This window comes from Haliotis rufescens, unplaced genomic scaffold (assembly GCF_023055435.1).
Source record: "Haliotis rufescens isolate VD_foot unplaced genomic scaffold, xgHalRufe1.0.p SCAF_7, whole genome shotgun sequence".
Classification (NCBI taxonomy): domain Eukaryota; kingdom Metazoa; phylum Mollusca; class Gastropoda; order Lepetellida; family Haliotidae; genus Haliotis; species Haliotis rufescens.
In genome coordinates this window covers 54292363-54313061 of record NW_025964361.1, presented here as the reverse complement: position 1 = coordinate 54313061, position 20699 = coordinate 54292363, and the positions used below count along the sequence as shown (strand labels likewise).

Genomic DNA, 20699 nt, shown 5'->3' with positions numbered 1-20699 from the left:
GGCCTGACCCCTCCCCGAGCATCTTGTTCCAATTGTCCTGAAGCTGGTGATGCTGATGCAGGCCCCACTTGCAGCCACACATAGGTGATGAGGTAAATTGCTGATCACAGGAAATATCACATGAATGTATGTCAGTTGGGGATGTTTACACAACACCAGCATCCAACAACTGTCTGTATCAATATTTTGAAAGTTGCTTTTCAGATGCCCCGTCTGGGGCACTTCTCCTCTCTCCAAGGTCTGCTGCAATATGACACTGTCAGTCTGGTGGGAAGATTTGGGTGACCACCAAACATCTGGAAGGAGGTTGTGGCGGACTTGTTTCACACTCACTACTACCTTGGAGCAGGCATCTTGCTTACTTAGTGTTATATGAACCAGCACTACTGCCACCTCTCCTTCATGTTCAAGGGCTGGCAACATACTGACAATCAGTCTCATAATCACAATCTGCTCAACATACATGACATCATGACGGCCATGACTCAAGTGTTGTTATTTATGAATGTGACGGGGCACGGGTGGCCCAGTCGTCTAAGGCGCCGCGATTCGCTGTGCAGAGTTGCGTCCCTTGGGCACGCCAGAAACCTATGATTGTGAGTTCCAATCCTGGTTGTCCCCAATTATGTTTTTAGGTTTGTCAGCACCATACCTGTGCTTGTGGGTTTCACCAAAGTGGTAAACGTCTGAGACCTGCATCACTTCAGGCTTTCCTCCCCCATTAAGCTGACACGTCTTGATATAACTGGAATACTGTTAAAAGCGGCGTTAAACACCATTACGTCGTGTTTATACGACATGACGTCAACACACTGAGTGATTACGTCGTGTTTATACGACATGACGTCAACACACTGAGTGACTACGTCATGTTTAAACGACAACACACCGAGTGATTACGTCGTGTTTATACGACATGACGTCAACACATCGAGTGATTACGTCGTGTTTATACGACATAACGTCAACACATCGAGTGATTTCGTCGTGTTTATAAGACATGACGTCAACACACTGAGTGACTACGTTGTGTTTATCCGACATGACGTCCAAACACTGAGTGACTACGTCGTGTTTATCCGACATGACGTCCAAACACTGAGTGACTACGTCGTGTTTATACGACATGACGTCAACACACTGAGTGACTACGTCGTGTTTATCCGACATGACGTCCAAACACTGAGTGACTACGTCGTGTTTATCCGACATGACGTCAACACACCGAGTGACTACGTCGTGTTTATACGACATGACATCAACACACTGAGTGATACGTCGTGTTTATCCGACATAACGTCAACACACTGAGTGACTACGTCGTGTTTATCCGACATGACGTCAACACACCGAGTGACTACGTCATGTTTATCCGACATGACGTCAAAACACTGAGTGACTACGTCGTGTTTATCCGACATGACGTCAACACACTGAGTGACTGAGGCTTGCAGGGTCTGCTTCACGTGTATGCCAGCTGTGTAGAAGTAAACCAGACGTCACACCAGGGCACACAACCTCACCTTGGTGAAAACATGAAACAAATGTTCCTCTACCTTTGATATATTTGTCTAGGCCTGGGCCACAACTCTTTGCTTTCACAGTTTATATTGATTGTCATAAACCATATGGACTGTTTGATACACATCGTATAGCCAAGATTTGTGTCCGGGATTTGATATTCCCCATAGGGGCAGTATTTAGGCACACTGCTTCATTACATGATCAGCTGTAACTTACATCACTTATATTTCTACACCAGCAAAGAGATAATGTTTGAAAGGTGAGGTGAGGTGAGGTGAGGTGAGGTGAGGTGAGGTGAGGTGAGGGGAGGTGAGGTGAGGTGCAATGCGGTTTAACATTGTTTCAAGTTTATTGCACTTATCACGTGTGCTTGTACTAGTCCGGACCCATGCCAATATTATGCTAGCCCACTGAGATAGCAGCTTAACATGAATACCCCACTCAGACACAGTATACTGACTTTGAGCCGACCAGTCCTTGTTTTCACGCCTTAATGCCAAGCGCCAGACAGGGTAACAACAAGTACCATCTTTAAAAGTCTTTTGGTATGAGAGGCCGGGGATAGATGCCCGACTGTCTCTCCAGACAGACGCTCTACCATTAGACCACAGCGGTGGTCTTGATGTTTGTTAGAAAACCTTAGATTAATTTTTCATTCTTTTAATATATGATGGAGATGGGAGTACCTATCATGCCTTAGGGTTAGGATTGTCATGGTCAAACGTGTGATGCGTGTTAGTTTCATCCATCTTTGAACAATCACGCTAAATCATACCGATGCTGAAGCAGATACATCCACACTACTGTTAGTGACGAAAGAAGCCAGCTAGCTCCATTAGTGATGCTCATCCACACAAATAAGCAGCAGAATGACATGATCTCATGACCTCAACAACAAAAAGCAAGCCAGCAAGCTCTGCAAACATTATATCCTTAATAGGTTGTTCTGGCTGATTCTGTTCCTCCAAGCACGGGGCCAATGAGTCCCATCAAAGGCAATACATCTTCAGTGGCATGTATAGAGAGAAGCCGTCCCATCCAGAACACTGAACAGCTCTTGCTTTCAAACAACTGTTTACTTTTGACATGGCAGACCTTTTGACCCTCCACACGTGCCTCGCACAGAAACTGCATAATTATCACAAGCAATAGCAATCCGATAGCAGTGCCACTAATTTGGGGAATCAAAAATTCAAATAATTGTCATGTGTAAGTGAGCAAGTGGCCCTGCGTGAACTGTGACTGGCAGTGTCTCCTGCCCACACCTGCTTCTGGTATGTTCCTCCATTGAAGCCTTTATCCCTCCATTCCCTCTCCCAGTATCAATCACCACCTCCTCCATCCACTCCTTTATTCTTCCATCCATCCTGCTTGTTCCTCTGCCATCTTGAAACAATGGCCACAAGAGCCTCGCACCAGATGGTTAAATTCCTTCACCCAGCCCCATTGTACCCTGCACCGATACCCGGCATTATGGTCTTACCTGTAATTGATTTGGACAAGATGACAATCTAGATAAGTTCCCGTTCTGGCTTATCTCGACTTTCATGGCATGTCTTCTTCTTACACAATTGTGTCTCTCATCACACCCCTCGTACCCTACATACAGCCCATCAGTGACCCCCCTCGTACCCTACATACAGCCCATCAGTGACCCCCCTCGTACCCTACATACAGCCCATCAGTCACACCCCTCGTACCGTACATACAGCCCATCAGTGACCCCCTCGTACCGTACATACAGCCCATCCGTCACACCACTCGTACCCTACATACAGCCCATCAGTCACACCCCTCGTACCCTATATACAGCCCATCAGTCACACCCCTCGTACCCTACATACAGCCCATCAGTCACACCCCTCGTACCCTACATACAGCCCATCAGTCACACCCCTCGTACCCTACATACAGCCCATCAGTCACACCCCTCGTACCCTACATACAGCCCATCAGTCACACCCCTCGTACCCTACATACAGCCCATCAGTCACACCCTTCGTACCCTAAATACAGCCCATCAGTCACACCCCTCGTACCCTACATAGAGCCCATCAGTCACACTCCTGGTACCCTACATACAGCCCATCAGTCACACTCCTCGTACCCTACATACAGCCCATCAGTCACACCCCTCGTACCCTACATACAGCCCATCAGTCACACTCCTCGTACCCTACATACAGCCCATCAGTCACACCCCTCGTACCATACATACAGCCCATCAGTCACACTCCTGGTACCCTACATACAGCCCATCAGTCACACCCCTCGTACCCTACATACAGCCCATCAGTCACACCCCTCGTACCCTACATACAGCCCATCAGTCACACTCCTCGTACCCTACATACAGCCCATCAGTCACACTCCTGGTACCCTACATACAGCCCATCAGTCACACCCCTCGTACCCTACATACAGCCCATCAGTCACACTCCTCGTACCCTACATACAGCCCATCAGTCACACTCCTCGTACCCTACATACAGCCCATCAGTCCCATCCCTCGTACCCTACATACAGCCCATCAGTCACACCCCTCGTACCCTACATACAGCCCATCAGTCACACCCCTCGTACCCTATATACAGCCCATCAGTCACACCCCTCGTACCCTACATACAGCCCATCAGTCACACCCCTCGTACCCTACATACAGCCCATCAGTCACACCCCTCGTACCCTATATACAGCCCATCAGTCACACCCCTCGTACCGTACATACAGCCCATCAGTCACACCCCTCGTACCCTACATACAGCCCATCAGTCACACCCCTCGTACCCTATATACAGCTCATCAGTCACACCCCTCGTACCCTACATACAGCCCATCAGTCACACCCCTCGTACCCTACATACAGCCCATCAGTCACACCCCTCGTACCATACATACAGCCCATCAGTCACACCCCTCGTACCCTACATACAGCCCATCAGTCACACCCCTCGTACCCTACATACAGCCCATCAGTCACACCCCTCGTACCCTACATACAGCCCATCAGTCACACCCTTCGTACCCTACATACAGCCCATCAGTCACACCCCTCGTACCGTACATACAGCCCATCAGTCACACTCCTCGTACCCTACATACAGCCCATCAGTCACACCCCTCGTACCCTACATACAGCCCATCAGTCACACAACTCCCTACTTGTACCCTGCTATGGACCGAGAGTTAATCAGTCACACGAACTCCCTACTTGAACCCTGCTATGGACCGAGAGTTAATCAGTCACACGAACTCCCTACTTGTACCCTGCTATGGACCGAGAGTTAATCAGTCACACGAACTCCCTACTTGAACCCTGCTATGGACCGAGAGTTAATCAGTCACACAAACTCCCTACTTGGTCCCTGCTATGGACCGAGAGTTAATCAGTCTCACAAACTCCCTACTTGGACCCTGCTATGGACCGAGAGTTAATCAGTCACACAACTCCCTACTTGTACCCCTTCTACTATGGACCGAGAGTTAATCAGTCACACAACTCCCTACTTGAACCCTGCTATGGACCGAGAGTTAATCAGTCACACAAACTCCCTACTTGGACCCTGCTATGGACCGAGAGTTAATCAGTCACACAACTCCCTACTTGTACCCCCTCTACTATGGACCGAGAGTTAATCAGTCACACAACTCCCTACTTGGACCCTGCTATGGACCAAGAGTTAACCAGTCACACAACTCCCTACTAGTACCCCTTCTACTATGGACCGAGCGTTAATCAGTCATACAAACTCCCTACTTGGACCCTGCTATGGACCGAGAGTTAATCAGTCTCACAACACCCATGTCATCAACGTGTACCCTCCACTATGGACAGAGTTGATCAGAGCCCACTTGCACAAAACGATCTTAGTGCTAAGATGATACTTCATACTATAATACTTTATCATAGGCTTACGATAGTCGTAGCGCTTAGATCGCTTTGTGCAAGTGGGCCCAGTCTCATAGTCACAATACTCCCATCTCACCTACATCTCTGTGTGCTTGTTGTCAGCAATATTGCAGCTACATGACAAGGGCCTACATAAATAACCGAGTCTGGACTAGACAATTCTGTGCTTGATATTGTGAGCAATGATCCCCACTGTATGAGGACACATTCAACTAAGTGACTGAATCTGACCACCCAATCCATTTGATCGCCTCTTACAACCAACATAGGTTGCTGGGGAGCAATTCTAACCCAGAATCACCACACCTACATCTACCTTATAGTCTTGCCATTGTGTATGTGCATGAGAAGTGAATTCTACCCCCAGAATTCCACAAGTCTTGATCACATTTCTCTACATTTCACTCCAGCAACTGATTTCTTAAGAAGGCCATTCAATGGCACCCAAAGTCTTCCCCTTCAGACATATTTTATACAATATTTAACCTTAAGCCATCTACTTCAATCACTTCAAACGCACTCTAACCAATTCAAAATTCCATAAAGCAGCTTTGCTTCACCCAGATTTCTTCACCAGTGATTTTGTATATTAACATCTATTACCACCCACTTGTGTACTTCATATATTCCAGCGACTTGAAATACTTTAATCTCATCCCTTTCATAACAGTTTACCCTCCTTCCGCCACTAACACAACATCGCCGACCTCCTGGATGACCTCAGGAGTGTTATTCCTTCCCCTACTTAAACTCTTCTTCCCTCGTTTCTTAAGCTCTTTACCCCACTCAACAAAAACTCCACCTCTCCAAACACCTCAGCCCTCTGCACCCTGCCCTACCAATAGGCCAACATCAGCATAAAACCATCTTCCCCTCGATGAAACTTCTTTCATTATCTCAACACTCTCCCCCTTTAACCCCAGCCCACACGGGTCTGTTGTCATCAGTCCTTTCAATACCAGACCATCGTCAGTCATCAACAAACATTTGCCTTGAAACAATCAGATGGTCAAGATTTGATATTGCATGAGGACAATGATGCATCCCAAGAGACTGCAGGACAGATGGTACTCACCACCTGGTACATATTGGCTGTTATACCATATACCCTTACAGTGAGTGAGTGAGTGAGTGAGTGAGTCCTCACCACCTGGTACATACTGGCTGTTTTATCATATACCTTTACAATGAGTGAGTCCTCACCACCTGGTACATACTGGCTGTTATACCATATACCTTTACAGTGAGTGAGTCCTCACCACCTGGTACATACTGGCTGTTATACCATATACCTTTACAGTGAGTGAGTCCTCACCACCAGGTACATACTGGCTGTTATACCATATACCTTTACAGTGAGTGAGTCCTCACCACCTGGTACATACTGGCTGTTATACCATATACCCTTACAGTGAGTGAGTGAGTCCCTACCACCTGGTACATACTGGCTGTTATACCACATTATCTTACAGTGAGTCGGTGAATAAGTGAGTCCTAACCATCAGGTACATACAGGCTGTTATACCACAGGGAAGCCAAATTGTAGTTGTTTACCACTTGGTGAAACCCGAAAGTGTTGACAGTCCAAGGATCATGAACATGGATTCAAACCCACAACCAACAGATTTTGGAACGGATAAGCAATGCATATGCCCCTACAGGCTGTAATCAGCACTTTTCCTCTTACGATGGAAAGAACGTCCTTGAGACCCGTCACCTATCTCTCACAAAACTGACAATCTTGGAGGCCATAACTTAACAATCACTCCGCCATTTCTTAAAGAAAGTTGCATAAAAACTCTTTCAGCCGTACCAAGAACATATCCCTACATTACTGTCCACTGCTAAAACGTTTCATCCATAGAGAACATGTTCAGTGCTTGACAGACCTGAGTGACCAAGCAGTAGGTGATCTCAATGAGAAAACAGACAACAGACAAATTGACCATTTGTTTGTTTCATCGGATTGTTTTGGTCACAAGGGAGGCTTGTTCACCCTTTTTAGAAATCATAAAATCATCACCCAAAACAAATGAAAATGTATGTTTTTCAGATAAATGGCACAGAGATTCCGTACCGCAAACTTAGTGGCCTTCTGTAGAGGCAACCTGATGTGAGATTGTCTGTAGGGTTGGTTGTGTCTGTGGCCTTCTGTGGAGGCAGTCTAGTGTCGACTGTCCGTTGGGTTGGTTGTGGTTGAGGCCTTCTGTGGAGGCAACCTGGTGTCGACTGTCCGTTGGGTAGACTGGATTTCTGTAGAGTCAAACTGATGTAGATTGTCTGTATAGGGTTGGTTGTGTCTGTGGCCTTCTGTACTTCTGTACTTGGTGTTGACTGTCCATTGGGTAGACTCTGCAGGCAAACTGGTGTGGACTGTCTGTGGGGTTGGTTGTGTCTGTGGCATTCTGTACAGGTAACTTGGTGTGGCCTGTCTGAGGGACAGGCTGTGGCCTCCTGTACAGGTAACCTTGTGTGGCCTGTCTGAGGGACAGGCTGTGGCCTCCTGTACAGGTAACCTGGTGTGGCCTCCTGTACAGGTAACCTGGTGTGGCCTGTCTGAGGGACAGGTTGTGGCCTCCTGTACAGGTAACCTTGTGTGGCCTGTCTGAGGGACAGGCTGTGGCCTCCTGTACAGGTAACCTTGTGTGGCCTGTCTGAGGGACAGGCTGTGGCCTCCTGTACAGGTAACCTGGTGTGGCCTCCTGTACAGGTAACCTGGTGTGGCCTGTCTGAGGGACAGGCTGTGGCCTCCTGTACAGGTAACCTTGTGTGGCCTGTCTGAGGGACAGGCTGTGGCCTCCTGTACAGGTAACCTTGTGTGGCCTGTCTGAGGGACAGGCTGTGGCCTCCTGTACAGGTAACCTTGTGTGGCCTGTCTGAGGGACAGGCTGTGGCCTCCTGTACAGGTAACCTGGTGTGGCCTCCTGTACAGGTAACCTGGTGTGGCCTCCCGTACAGGTAACCTGGTGTGGGCTGTAGGGTAGGTCCCTCTGTCTGATGCAGGTGGTGGTACCCCACCCGCTACGGTCCTCGCAGACATGGCAGTCAGCCCGAGCTGTATTATTATCCAGTCTCTTTAATTACGAGGACAAATTACAAGGTGTTTGGACAGCCCTGTGAGTGATTAGAACAAGAGGGGGTCCCCAAAGTGTGTGGGTAACAAAGGGCAGGTTGTTGAAATATTGAGCGTGTAAGGTGGCCCTTTGAGAATTGTCTCTTCACCGCTACCCTCTCTTATCCTGCCTGGTCCCTGATCACAGTTGAACGCCTGCTGTCATCCTCCGACACCTAAAGCTGGCAGCTAAGTCGTTACTTGATTGTTGCACTGTGAATGTGGGTCTCTTAACTCAGGCCTGCTCATTGACTCCATGTTGTTAAGCAGATTACACAATGAAGTGAAAGTGAACGCATTACCCACTTTCGTGATCCCATAAATACGAGGGAAGCTCTCAATTTGTTCACACCTAGCTCAGGGTTGACAAGTATTAGGTTCATGGCTGTGTAAACGCCAAGACTTGATTCTCCAAAATGGAGAAGATTAGGGGGCATGGTGAAGTGTTGTAAAACAAATTAGCAAATTATTTCAGCCTTTACCAACTTGGACTTCCACAAATCTGGTACTTTCTATCATCTATGCAGGAATGTACTTTGAAATTCTAAAATTCAAAATGATGGTTGCAAGTTTCCATGGACACTAATGTTTAAGCACAGATGCCCATGTTAACATAGTCAGATGACTAATTACAATATAAGTTGTCTTTCAACACAAAAATGTTGAAAGAATGTCTCTTCTGACAACTCAACTCTCTGGTAGGAAGCATCTCCTTGAAAAAGTTGTTTGTTAATAAAATGTGATGGACCTCATCCGATTCTTCCAGTTGTCGGTACATCAGACATGTACGAGGACAGGTGTTTAAATCTTCACAATGCATACTACTTCACATTGCTAAGATACCCTATATATTCTCCTTTGTACAACAGCAGCAGTGCTTAGCGCCGCATACTTGAGAGCATTATGAAGTTGAACTGTTCAACGGTCTGACATCCGAGTGCACACAGCGTTCACATCCACCTTGTGTTTTTCAAGCAAGGTTGAGACAGGGCATGGTGTTAGAGGCCCCTCTCTGCTCAGCTTGTGTCTCTTTCAGGATCTGTGACATCCAGATTTGTCTCTGTTTAGCCCAGTCATGTGATACACTTGAACACAAGATGACGAGATCCCATCGTGTTAAATATCGCTCAGACTGCCTGCTTCTAATGCATTAAGTGTGATATAGGCAGCCCCAGGCAAAGGTGAATTTGCAATCCGAGGCAAGAGTGAATTTGCCCCCACCAGTGGGCTGCCGACAAGGCTCTAATGATGGGGCCTGTGATCACCACTCCTGCATGAGGGAGAGAGGGGAGGGAGGGGTCCCGTTTTTTACATCACGCACAAAGATGAGAGATTTATGTCATTTAGGGTGTAAGGTAAGCCATACAGAAAGCCATATCACGTATTGCTACCTATGTGGTTAGGCTTCAGATTGTAAAGAAGAGATTAGACTGTTTGTGCTATCTCAACCGACAATCTCAGGATTGTGACTGTTTTTTTCCACTAGATTACAAAGCTATGTTTCTTCATGTCTCCCTGGTGCAGTCTGTCAATGGCCATTACCTACTTGTGGTTAAGGGTTAGGGGCTCTGTAAAGAGACAGTCGATGCGAGCTGGCTTCTCTGTCAGGGTTAATGGCCTGGAATTGCCAGATGTCTGATATGGCATTCCTGTCTCTCGGCAGGACCCAAAAAGGAGGCAAATTGATTTCATCTTCATGTTTAAAAGTTTATCACTTACTGCATTTGATTGATGTTGCATCGGAGCAGGACACGGGCTTTAATCTCTATTTTGGGCATATTCTTTTCACAGCATATACCAAGAGATTCAGTACCCAGAACATTTATCACAATTTGAAAGATTAATATCTTATTCTGACACACTAATAATTGAATCATTCAATGAGATAGACCTTAAATATACATCTAATTGCTTAAAGTCGATTAATTCTACTTGGAAATGTATTCACAATCACCTCGACCTGTTCTTACCAATGATGTCGATTCTGGTGCGTAAGAGCAGAGGGCATCTTTTTTAATTGGGGGTTATCGTAAGAGGTCAGTCTCCCTGTTAGAAGAACATGAACACCGTTGCTAATTTGGTCCAATTAGGACCCTCTGTTTCAAGAGATTGCAAAACAGGCTGTACAAGTCCACCACCCCCACAATGAACAGTTGTGGAGTTCTGTACAAATCGTAGCCTGGATCAAGGTCAAAGAAACGACACACTATTAGTGTGTAAGTTGGGATTTATACCATTTTAAGCAATGTTCCAACCATATCAAGGCAGATGACATCATAAATATGCTTCACACATTGAACCTGGGCCTTCAGTATGATGAGCAAATGCTTTAAACACCAGGCTACCCTACCGTCCACCACACTTAGTAATATCATGCAGTGTAACCAGCTGATCCTGGTCTTTAATGGAGGCCCTTGTGCGAAGCATGGGTACTGAGGACCTATTCTGACCACAAAGACTACATTGCAATGTATAATAAGAGGTAAATCAGCGTGACCTGTATGTTTTATATATTGTAGACTTGGAATAGGCTTTGTTTGTTTGTTTGGTGTTTAACGCCGCATTCAGCAATAGTCCAGCTGTATGACTGCGGTCTGTAAATAATCAAGTGTGGAACAGACAATCCAGTCACTGACATCATGAGCATCAATATTTGCAAGTTGGATAGGATGACATCAACCACATCAGTGAGCCTGACCACCCGATCCCATTAGTCGCCTCTTAGGCCAAGTATAGTCGCCTTTTACAGCAAGAATGGGTTGCTGAAGACCTATTCTACCCCAGAACTTCATGGGTCGACAAGGCCAACCAGTGGTCGATAGTGTTCTGACTCAATGGTCAGGTCAAAGCTGTGCAACTGCTCAGCCTAGACTATCACACGGCCATCTATACTCTGTCCCCACTGTGACCAGTTGATTCCCTTTAGCAGCCTCCCTCAGACCAAAGGTCGTGAAGACCTATTCTACCCAAGAATCCCCATGTCATCTTCGGATGCTACCCAGGTCATGATGTGGTTCGATCTTGTCTCACCATGTGCTCATGATCTTAGCCCATGGGCACACTTTACTATCCTGAGGGGAAGTTTGTAAGGGTCAGGCTGGTAACATTTCTACAAAATCTACTTCTTCATAATTCATTGTGTTCATGTACATGCCATATAGCAAGGTCTACCACAAATTGGAAACATGAGTCCTACCAAGGATCGGAGTCCTACCACAGATCTGAGTCCTACCACGGATCTGAGTCCTACCAAGGATCGGAGTACTACCACAGATCTGAGTCCTACCACGGATCTGAGTCCTACCACGGATCTGAGTCCTACCACGGATCTGAGTCCTACCAAGGATCTGAGTCCTACCAAGGATCCGAGTCCTACCACAAATCTAAGTCCTACCACAGATCTGAGTCCTACCACAGATCTGAGTCCTACCACGGATCTGAGTCCTACCGAGGATCTGAGTTCTACCACAGATCCGAGTCCTACCAAAGATCTGAATCCTAACAAGGATCTGAGTTCTACCACAGATCCGAGGCCTACCATGGATCCGAGTCCTCACAAGGATCCGAGTCCTACCAAGGATCTGAGTCCTGCCATGGATCTGAGTCCTACTGCGGATCTGAGTCCTACCGCGGATCTGAGTCCTACCGCGGATCGGAGTCCTACCACAGATCCTAGTCCTACCAAGGATCTGAGTCCTACCGCGGATCGGAGTTCTACCACAGATCCTAGTCCTACCAAGGATCTGAGTTCTACCACAGACTCGAGGCCTACCATGGATCCGAGTCCTCACAAGGATCCGAGTCCTACCATGGATCTGAGTCCTACCATGGATCTGAGTCCTACCAAGGATCTGAGTTCTACCACAGATCCGAGGCCTACCATGGATCCGAGTCCTCACAAGGATCTGAGTCCTACCACGGATCTGAGTCCTACCGGGGATCTGAGTCCTAACATGGATCTGAGTCCTACCACGGATCTGAGTCCTACCACAGATCTGAGTCCTACCATTGATCTGAGTCCTAACAAGGATCTGAGTCCTACCAAAGATCTGAATCCTACCAAGGATCTGAGTTCTACCACAGATCCGAGGCCTACCATGGATCCGAGTCCTCACAAGGATCCGAGTCCTACCAAGGATCTGAGTCCTGCCATGGATCTGAGTCCTACATGGGTCTGAAACCTACCATGGATCTGAGTCCTACCACAGATCCGAGTCCTACCGCGGATCGGAGTCCTACCGCGGATCGGAGTCCTACCACAGACTCGAGGCCTACCATGGATCCGAGTCCTCACAAGGATCCGAGTCCTACCATGGATCTGAGTCCTACCAAGGATCTGAGTTCTACCACAGATCCGAGGCCTACTATGGATCCGAGTCCTCACAAGGATCTGAGTCCTACCACGGATCTGAGTCCTACCACAGATCTGAGTCCTACCATGGATCTGAGTCCTACCATGGATCTGAGTCCTACCACAGATCTGAGTCCTACCATGGATCTGAGTCCTACCACAGATCCGAGTCCTACCATGGATCCGAGTCCTCACAAGGATCTGAGTCCTCACAAGGATCCGAGTCCTTCCAAGGATCCGAGGCCTTCCAAGGATCTGAGTCTTACCATGGATCTGAGTCCTACCACGGATCTGAGTCCTAACATGGATCTGAGTCCTACCACAGATCTGAGTCCTACCATTGATCTGAGTCCTAACAAGGATCTGAGTCCTACCACGGATCTGAGTCCTAACAAGGATCTGAGTCCTACCACGGATCTGAGTCCTACCACGGATCTGAGTCCTAACATGGATCTGAGTCCTACCACGGATCTGAGTCCTAACAAGGATCTGATTCCTACCAAGGATCTGAGTCCTACCACGGATCTGAGTCCTACCAAGGATCTGAGTCCTACCACGGATCTGAGTCCTAACACGGATCTGTGTCCTACCATGGGTCTGAGTCCTACCATTGATCTGAGTCCTACCACGGATCTGTGTCCTACCATGGATCTGAGTCCCACCACGGATCTGAGTCCTACCACGGATCTGAGTCCTACCAAGGATCTGAGTCCTACCACGGATCTGAGTCCTACCACGGATCTGTGTCCTACCATGGGTCTGAGTCCTACCATTGATCTGAGTCCTACCACGGATCTGAGTCCTACCACGGATCTGTGTCCTACCATGGATCTGAGTCCCACCACGGATCTGAGTCCTACCAAGGATCTGAGTCCTACCCTGGATCTGAGTCCTACCAGTCCTATGTACACATGTTTGGGACAGTAGACTTTATGGCACAGGCATGTTGTCTGTTAAGACCTACCCAGGCCTCTGCCAAGCTCAAGAGTCTCTATGAACAGTGCCTCGGGTTGGTCCCTGAACGTGTGGCTTCAGGATGAGGTCATCAAGTATGGTGGGCAAAAAATGAAATATAATGAGAAATCCCTGCATCACCCTTCCTTGGTCTTCTGAAATTTTAAGTGTGTGAACATCCCACCTGTAACTGTGACAAACTGAAGTGCTGGTGCTTGAACGAGGGGATGTTCACTGCTGACATCTGACAACCACCATGACAACTACGGAATGAGACAGGAAAGAAATCTCTACTTACTTGTCAGCACACACAGGAGAAACAGGTACTCGGTGTATGAGATGATTCCTGCAAAATATGAAACATCACGTCAACTTGGTCCATAAGGAGGAGATCCTTCCTCTGGTCTACATGAATTAGGGCTGGGATGGGTAACTCGGGTACCCAGGTCGGGTGGGTACTGAGTAGGACCCGGGTACCCAGAGGACTACCTGGTACTAGGGCTGGGACGGGTAACTCGGGTACCCGGGTCGGGTGGGTACTGAGTAGGACCTGGGTACCCAGAGGACTACCGAGACCCTTGGTTTGTCACGTGATTATGTTGTTTAATGGCAAAAATTATCTAGAACTCTATGGTTACACTATAAGTGGTAAATGTTCACATTTCTTTCTGACTTTATATGTTTGCATAATAATAAAACATCAGTCAACTTCAGTGTATGCATGACCAGATCAGTTTATATGTGTATCTAAATTTATTTTGAGAGGAGTACGGTCAAACTATTCCCAATTGGACATGTTTTACCTATCTCTTGAGACCTACAGCAGGTACCCGGGTAGGGTCGGGTAATAGGGGGATGGGTACCCGGGTAGTAAATTTGAACTCGTCCCAGCCCTAACATAAATAATACTAACGAATTCAGTTTAATAGCTCGGCCATGTGTGTGTGTGCTTGTACTAGTCCGGACAAATGGCAGGGTAACCAGTGATAGAAACTAACAGTTTTTGTCCACTAGTCCTTAAAATGATAACATATAGCAAAACCATTAAAAAGTGCAAATTTCTACTGGTCCTTATGATACCTTAACTATTGTGCAGTTTGGCAAGGACTATAGGACTAGTGCCAATTTCTAAGGCTGGTAACAACAGTTGGTGAGAGTGAGTTTAAATTTAATGTCACATAAGCAATATTTCAGCCACACCTGACAACAGAGTAGCAAGTGCCGAGTTAAAACAAAGTTCAACAGGCATATATGTCTCCAACAAGCATCCCCAATTGGAGACTTCATTTGCACCATGGGCACACATGTTGAATACAGTACATGGATACCCATTGGCAAGTAACATTCTGCACATTGTTTCTATTCAACACAAGGCCCAAATTATAATAGAGAGCTTCATCACCCACCATAGCGTTTTCTACATTAGTATTAAGGCTTGAAACAAACAAAATGACCAATATTTTCTGACAAAAAGAGTTCCACATTTTTTACACTTTTAACAAATGGCCTGCCCAAGAGCATTTTTAAAAATTTTATTCAGCCTAAACAACACTGCTGTCCTGTTAAGTGAAGTGGGGTAAATAGTTTCAGTAGCAGAGCTGTTCTTGTGGTGTATGTTCCTTTATAAGGTCACTAATGTCAATGCAGGTATGCAGACACTATGCAAGGTGGTGGCTTCAGTCTTCAAGATCAGTCACAGGCCACTTGCTACATTGTTGTGGTTAGTTTTTCAGCTTCAGGAATCAGGACTCATCTCAACCAAGTAAACAATCAATATCAAACTGTACAATGAATACGACAAATAGGGGGTGATAATGGAGACGAATCATTTTTCACACATTCCGATCATAACAAAAAGTTCACATAGGGTAAAGTTGAAAGATGCCTTTTCAAGTTTGAAAAAATAAATGTGCCAAATGAATATGTAGGAAGGCCTATTGCCCATGAACAGTTGAGCCACAATAATAACACGACAATAGAAAAAACCCACCCCAATAAATTAAAAAATGCTTAACCCAGATGAACGAAACAACACAGTATAGTAGAAAAACTCCATTGTATGATTAATAATTAAAAGAAAGATGAATAAACTCTGGACTAGGGGATAAATGGCATTATTTCATACAGTTAGAAGGGTGCATATCTGGGGTTATCACTTACTTGACGACCCATGAAGATTCCAAGGTAGAATATGTCTTCTGCAACCCATACTTGCCGTAAAAGGCGACTATGCTTGTCGTAAAAGGCGACTAACGGGATCGGGTGGTCAGGCTCGCTGACTTGGTTGAGACATGTCATCGATCCCAATTGCGTGGATCGATGCTCATGATATTAATCACTGGATTGTCTGGTCCAGACTCGATTATTTACAGACCGCCGTCATATAGCTGGAATATTGCTAAGTGTTGCGTTAAACAACAAACCAACCAACCAACCAACCAACCAACTTACTTGACCAAGTCATGGTGAATATTCACAATAGTCTACTTAATGTATCATCAACTTTCTCCACAAACGTGATACACAGTAGGGCGGGCAATTAGGAGAATCGGATGGGGGGTGGGGGGAGGGGGGAGCTTTCTACTATTGCAATAGTTCAGGGATTTATATGTCACTGAAGCCAATATACAGCGCCAAATCTGCACAAAATAGGAATTAAAAATTTCCCAAATCATGTTATTATAGTTCAGACTAATGTTTAAGCTTGGCCAAGGTGACTTGTATTTCACTCATAACAGGACCAATGAAATAAAAGAGACTTTAGTGCTTAATTTTACATTATACACATTGAATGCTGTTTTGTAATAAGCTAAAATAACTTTGAAACTTAGGTAATAATATTATTTTCAAAATCCCAATTTTGAACAAAATAACCATTTTCCCCAATTTGCCCAGAATTTGGTCTCCAATCCTAGATTAATCCTTTAGGTTCAAGGCTCAGTAGACTGTTGTAGAAGTTGAAAAGGAAGGTAGCTCGGGAAAGGTAATATTTACTGGCTGAGTTGTTTATTTCATTTATCACATCTGTCAAAACTAGTCTCGCATAATATCAATGTCAAATGTTCATATTGTAGCTTGTCATCAATCTAGTTTTTTTCACTGGCCCGCAGACAATAGCATTGCATGGGTGATTTTATTAATCCTTGCACAACATGTACATAACCTGAACTATCTCAATCAATACTGTTTGACATAGTGGAATACAACAAGGATGTCATCTAGCCCTTGTTTTATTATTCATACATGCAGACTAGTCAAGTCTGTGTGCATGGGTCAACTGCACATCAGTCAGTGTCAGGCTTCGACATAGGAAGCAGCTCATCCATCAACCCGTGACACATTGTTTTGCTTGTCATTGAACATTAAAGCCATATCTACCTTGGTTCTCTTTCTGTAAACAAGCATCCTCTCGCCTGTTCCGCCACATATGGGGAGGTGTGCATGCCAAATTGCTATTTTCACTTGTACGTTTTTGCTTGTTATATGCTTCATTTGACGATACAGAAAACACAGCTTTTATGATGCCGTGTTCCAACATTTAAAGAACTACATGTGTTTTACTGCCACTCCGAACCACTTATGTCAGAAAAAAGAATGATTTATAAAAGTTAACAGCGATCAACGACTTCAAAAGACACAATGCACAAAACCATGCTTTACATCCTCAATAACATTGTGTTCAGCTTGAAAAGAGTAATTAGAAAATATTGCCTGTACAGGATTCAGACAACTTAAATTGGTACAGCAAGTATTAGATCCTTCTTCTGCAATGAACACTCAAATCCAGCAAAACCAAACAAATAAAAAAATGCACAACATTGTTCTAAGAAAACATAGTCTGAACAGTATTTGTTTTAACATACAACTCTGAGAGCTCGACAAGCAAGGAATCTAAACCTAGTTTACTATTCACATGAAACAAACTCAACACTTTATTTTCAGAATGCTGGATACATACAGTAGAAGTGTCAATACCTGAGGGCACAGGGTATATTATATCATCAAAGTCTTTCGGCAAAATATCTTAGATCTGATTTACTGCTGTGTATCAAATCACAACAGGTGGATGAAACAATTTAAACGTGCAGGTGTAACGCCATCATCATGAGTTGCCGTAACTGCGGAGGAAGACCAGATACTCTTCGTAAGTAGGCACCTGTCAACTACTCATGTCCACTGTACGAGAACCAGACAACAGGTCAACATGTCCATATCACGGCTTGCAATACCAATGGCGTAATCAAAACACTAGTCTAGACCTTAATTAGCCTCCCTACCAGATAGAGAGCAGTGTTTTGGTAGCTAAACCAACAACCTCCCTGATAGCCAGTATGGGCTATCACTATCACAACATGGGGGATAGGTGTGCACACACTGAAAAGCAATCACTCTTAATTAAAACAATGGCCCTCTCAAGGTAAGAGTGTTTTCACGCCCTGGGTTATAAAGTCCAGTGAATGGCAATGATTGTCACTGCTTACAGTAGTAAGGCTAGGATTACGTATCTGACAAGCAGATCAGCTAATCTAGTTTACTGACGACCCTACAGACTGGGATTTGTGAAAGGGATGGGAGGTAAGAAGGAGATAATTAGTCAAGTTTACCAGCTGTTGTGCAGGTGACTCCTGCTCTATTTCTGTCTAGGTTTATTACAAGGTGCTACACTCGCAGGCCTAGGATAGTCGTCAGCAGTGGCTAAAGACATGAGCAGCCCTGTCAGAGCCTCTATTCAGAGCCTCTGTTCAGCACAGCCTCCACTTAAGTCCTGTGATTGCAGGGCCCCCAGGGAGGAAGAGAGTCTAAAAATATTCTGAACACTATGAAGCATTTTTAAGAATGTGTTCCACACTGGAAAGATAACCCATCCTGTGAAAATCATTCACAAGCAAATCTTGTAGTACTACATTTTCAAAATCACACTGGAATAATTAAAAGAACAAATCCATGATCAAAGATTACCTCAACCAAACTATATCCATATTCTTACTTAGTGGTAGTTTCAATCAAGTCAATGTCATTGCAATATTTTAATAATGGAGTCCTCTTTTATACTCATGTCAGTGTTAGAAATTGGGGGGAATCCAGGGCTGATTGATGTTAAGATCCCTTACCATGGTACTGTACTGCAAAAGAAGCATATGCCCCATTCATCACCACTCGCCCCTTCCCGTAACCTGCAAGCAGACTCGTCCCCCTATCGCTCGATGTACGAAAATACGACAAACCAATCAGAATGCACGTATAATTTCAAGTTCTTTGTCAAAGAATCCATCAAAAATAGTTTTTGATTTTACATATGTCTTGCATCTAAAGACATACCCGACACAGTGAAATGTGTTCAATCATACTGCATAATTCTGCATGTCCTCATGTGCTTTAAATTGCATTTGAAATATATACAATATATGGGGAAATATATGTGAACCATTACACAATCAGTTGAGAATTGTTTTAGGTATACCCGTTTGCTCTAAGACGGAACCTGGTCTCAAAAATGGCCATGACGGGGGCACGAGTCGCTATTCGGCTTGTCCCAGAATAACACGAATAGGTCACGAATGGTACATACCCCTAAAACCTTTAATTTCTAACATTAAGGTTATGACAAGGATAATGAATTTCCTGTTTCATTTTGAAAACTCAAATGTCCATGGAAAGAGTGTCCTGGAAAAGGCCGGTAGAGAACCCCATGACCCTACTGGCCATTAGGGCCTGGGGGGACAGCATCCTTCCTCCCATGCTCCAAAACCCCTCGTCCCTCCCCGTGCAAGGTGTGAAGCATCACGGGCCTGTGTCATGTTGTGTCTTCCTCCATTGCCCACAGACTCGCACTCAGGTGCTTGCCACAAAACACTAATTTTTCACACATTTTACAAAGGTGTTACAAGGTTTTGTATGTTGAGAGAACACCTTAAGTCTGACTCCTGTCGTGGGGTAACGGGAGCCTTCAGTACACTTGGCCATAAAGGCAACCAATGCACAGGCACAAGTGAGTATTTGTAAACTAATTGCTTATTTATTCGCAACTTCTAGAATGCTAAGAATTTGTATGAAACCCTGAGCGCTACACCCCGTAGTTCAGGCTCAAATCTTTAAGGTAAGCATTTTCTGACGCCTGAAGATCCACCCACCGTTATGTCTGACCAGATTTAAATGTCTAAATATTAAAAAATTGATGAAAAAAGATCCTTTCAATGTTTTGGTTTACAGATTTTTTGCTCATAAATTTAGGTCGGTAGCTCAGAAAATAATAAAAAATTCAATTAATTGTTTTGATTTCCTCAAAATGTTAAGTGGGTGGGGGTTGAAAGAAGATCGGTCGAAGTTCATCATAATTTGACGTATTTAGGAAGTTTTTAGATAAATTTCAACAAGTTTGACTTAATAGTTTATGTATATTGATAGTGACCATAAAGGGGTTGGGTTGGGTTTTCAACATTTTACTTATCTCTGAATAGAAAGCATACACTGCTTTTCATTTTTTTTACACATTTACATTTTGGGAAGTCAGTTAATTTGCAAACCATTTGAAAATTAGTCTGGCCAAAGTGATTTTAAAAACCTGTAGATCAGAGAGATTGTGAAACTAGACTTGGGGTGAGTGAGTGAGTTTGGTGTTATGACGCTTCTATCAATATTCCCAAATTGTGGTTGCGGGAGACAGCAAGAATAGGCTTCACCTACTGCATCCATTGACAGTAATAAATGAGTGAGTGAGTGGGTTGGGTTTAACGCCAGCGTGTCAGCTTAATGTGGGAGGAAAGCCCCAAGTGATGCAGGTATCAGACGTTTACCACTTCGGTGAAACCCATGAGCACGGGTATGGTGCTGACAAACCTAGAAACATA

At 45.1% G+C, this 20699-nt stretch overlaps 2 protein-coding genes across 10 annotated transcripts in view; one reads left to right on the top strand and one right to left on the bottom strand.

Annotated features, from left to right (window-relative positions):
* The window catches only part of LOC124133696, a 95397-nt gene that overhangs the window by 25810 nt on the left and 48888 nt on the right, over positions 1–20699 (top strand). The window lies entirely within an intron of this gene.
* The window catches only part of LOC124133694 (calcium uptake protein 3, mitochondrial-like), a 130044-nt gene that overhangs the window by 64171 nt on the left and 45174 nt on the right, over positions 1–20699 (bottom strand). For all 9 annotated transcript variants that reach the window (XM_046498175.2, XM_046498166.2, XM_046498167.2 and 6 more), the window contains exon 4: positions 14150–14197. In XM_046498175.2, the coding sequence (XP_046354131.1) occupies positions 14150–14197 (48 nt within the window). The remainder of the gene's footprint in view (positions 1–14149; positions 14198–20699) is intronic.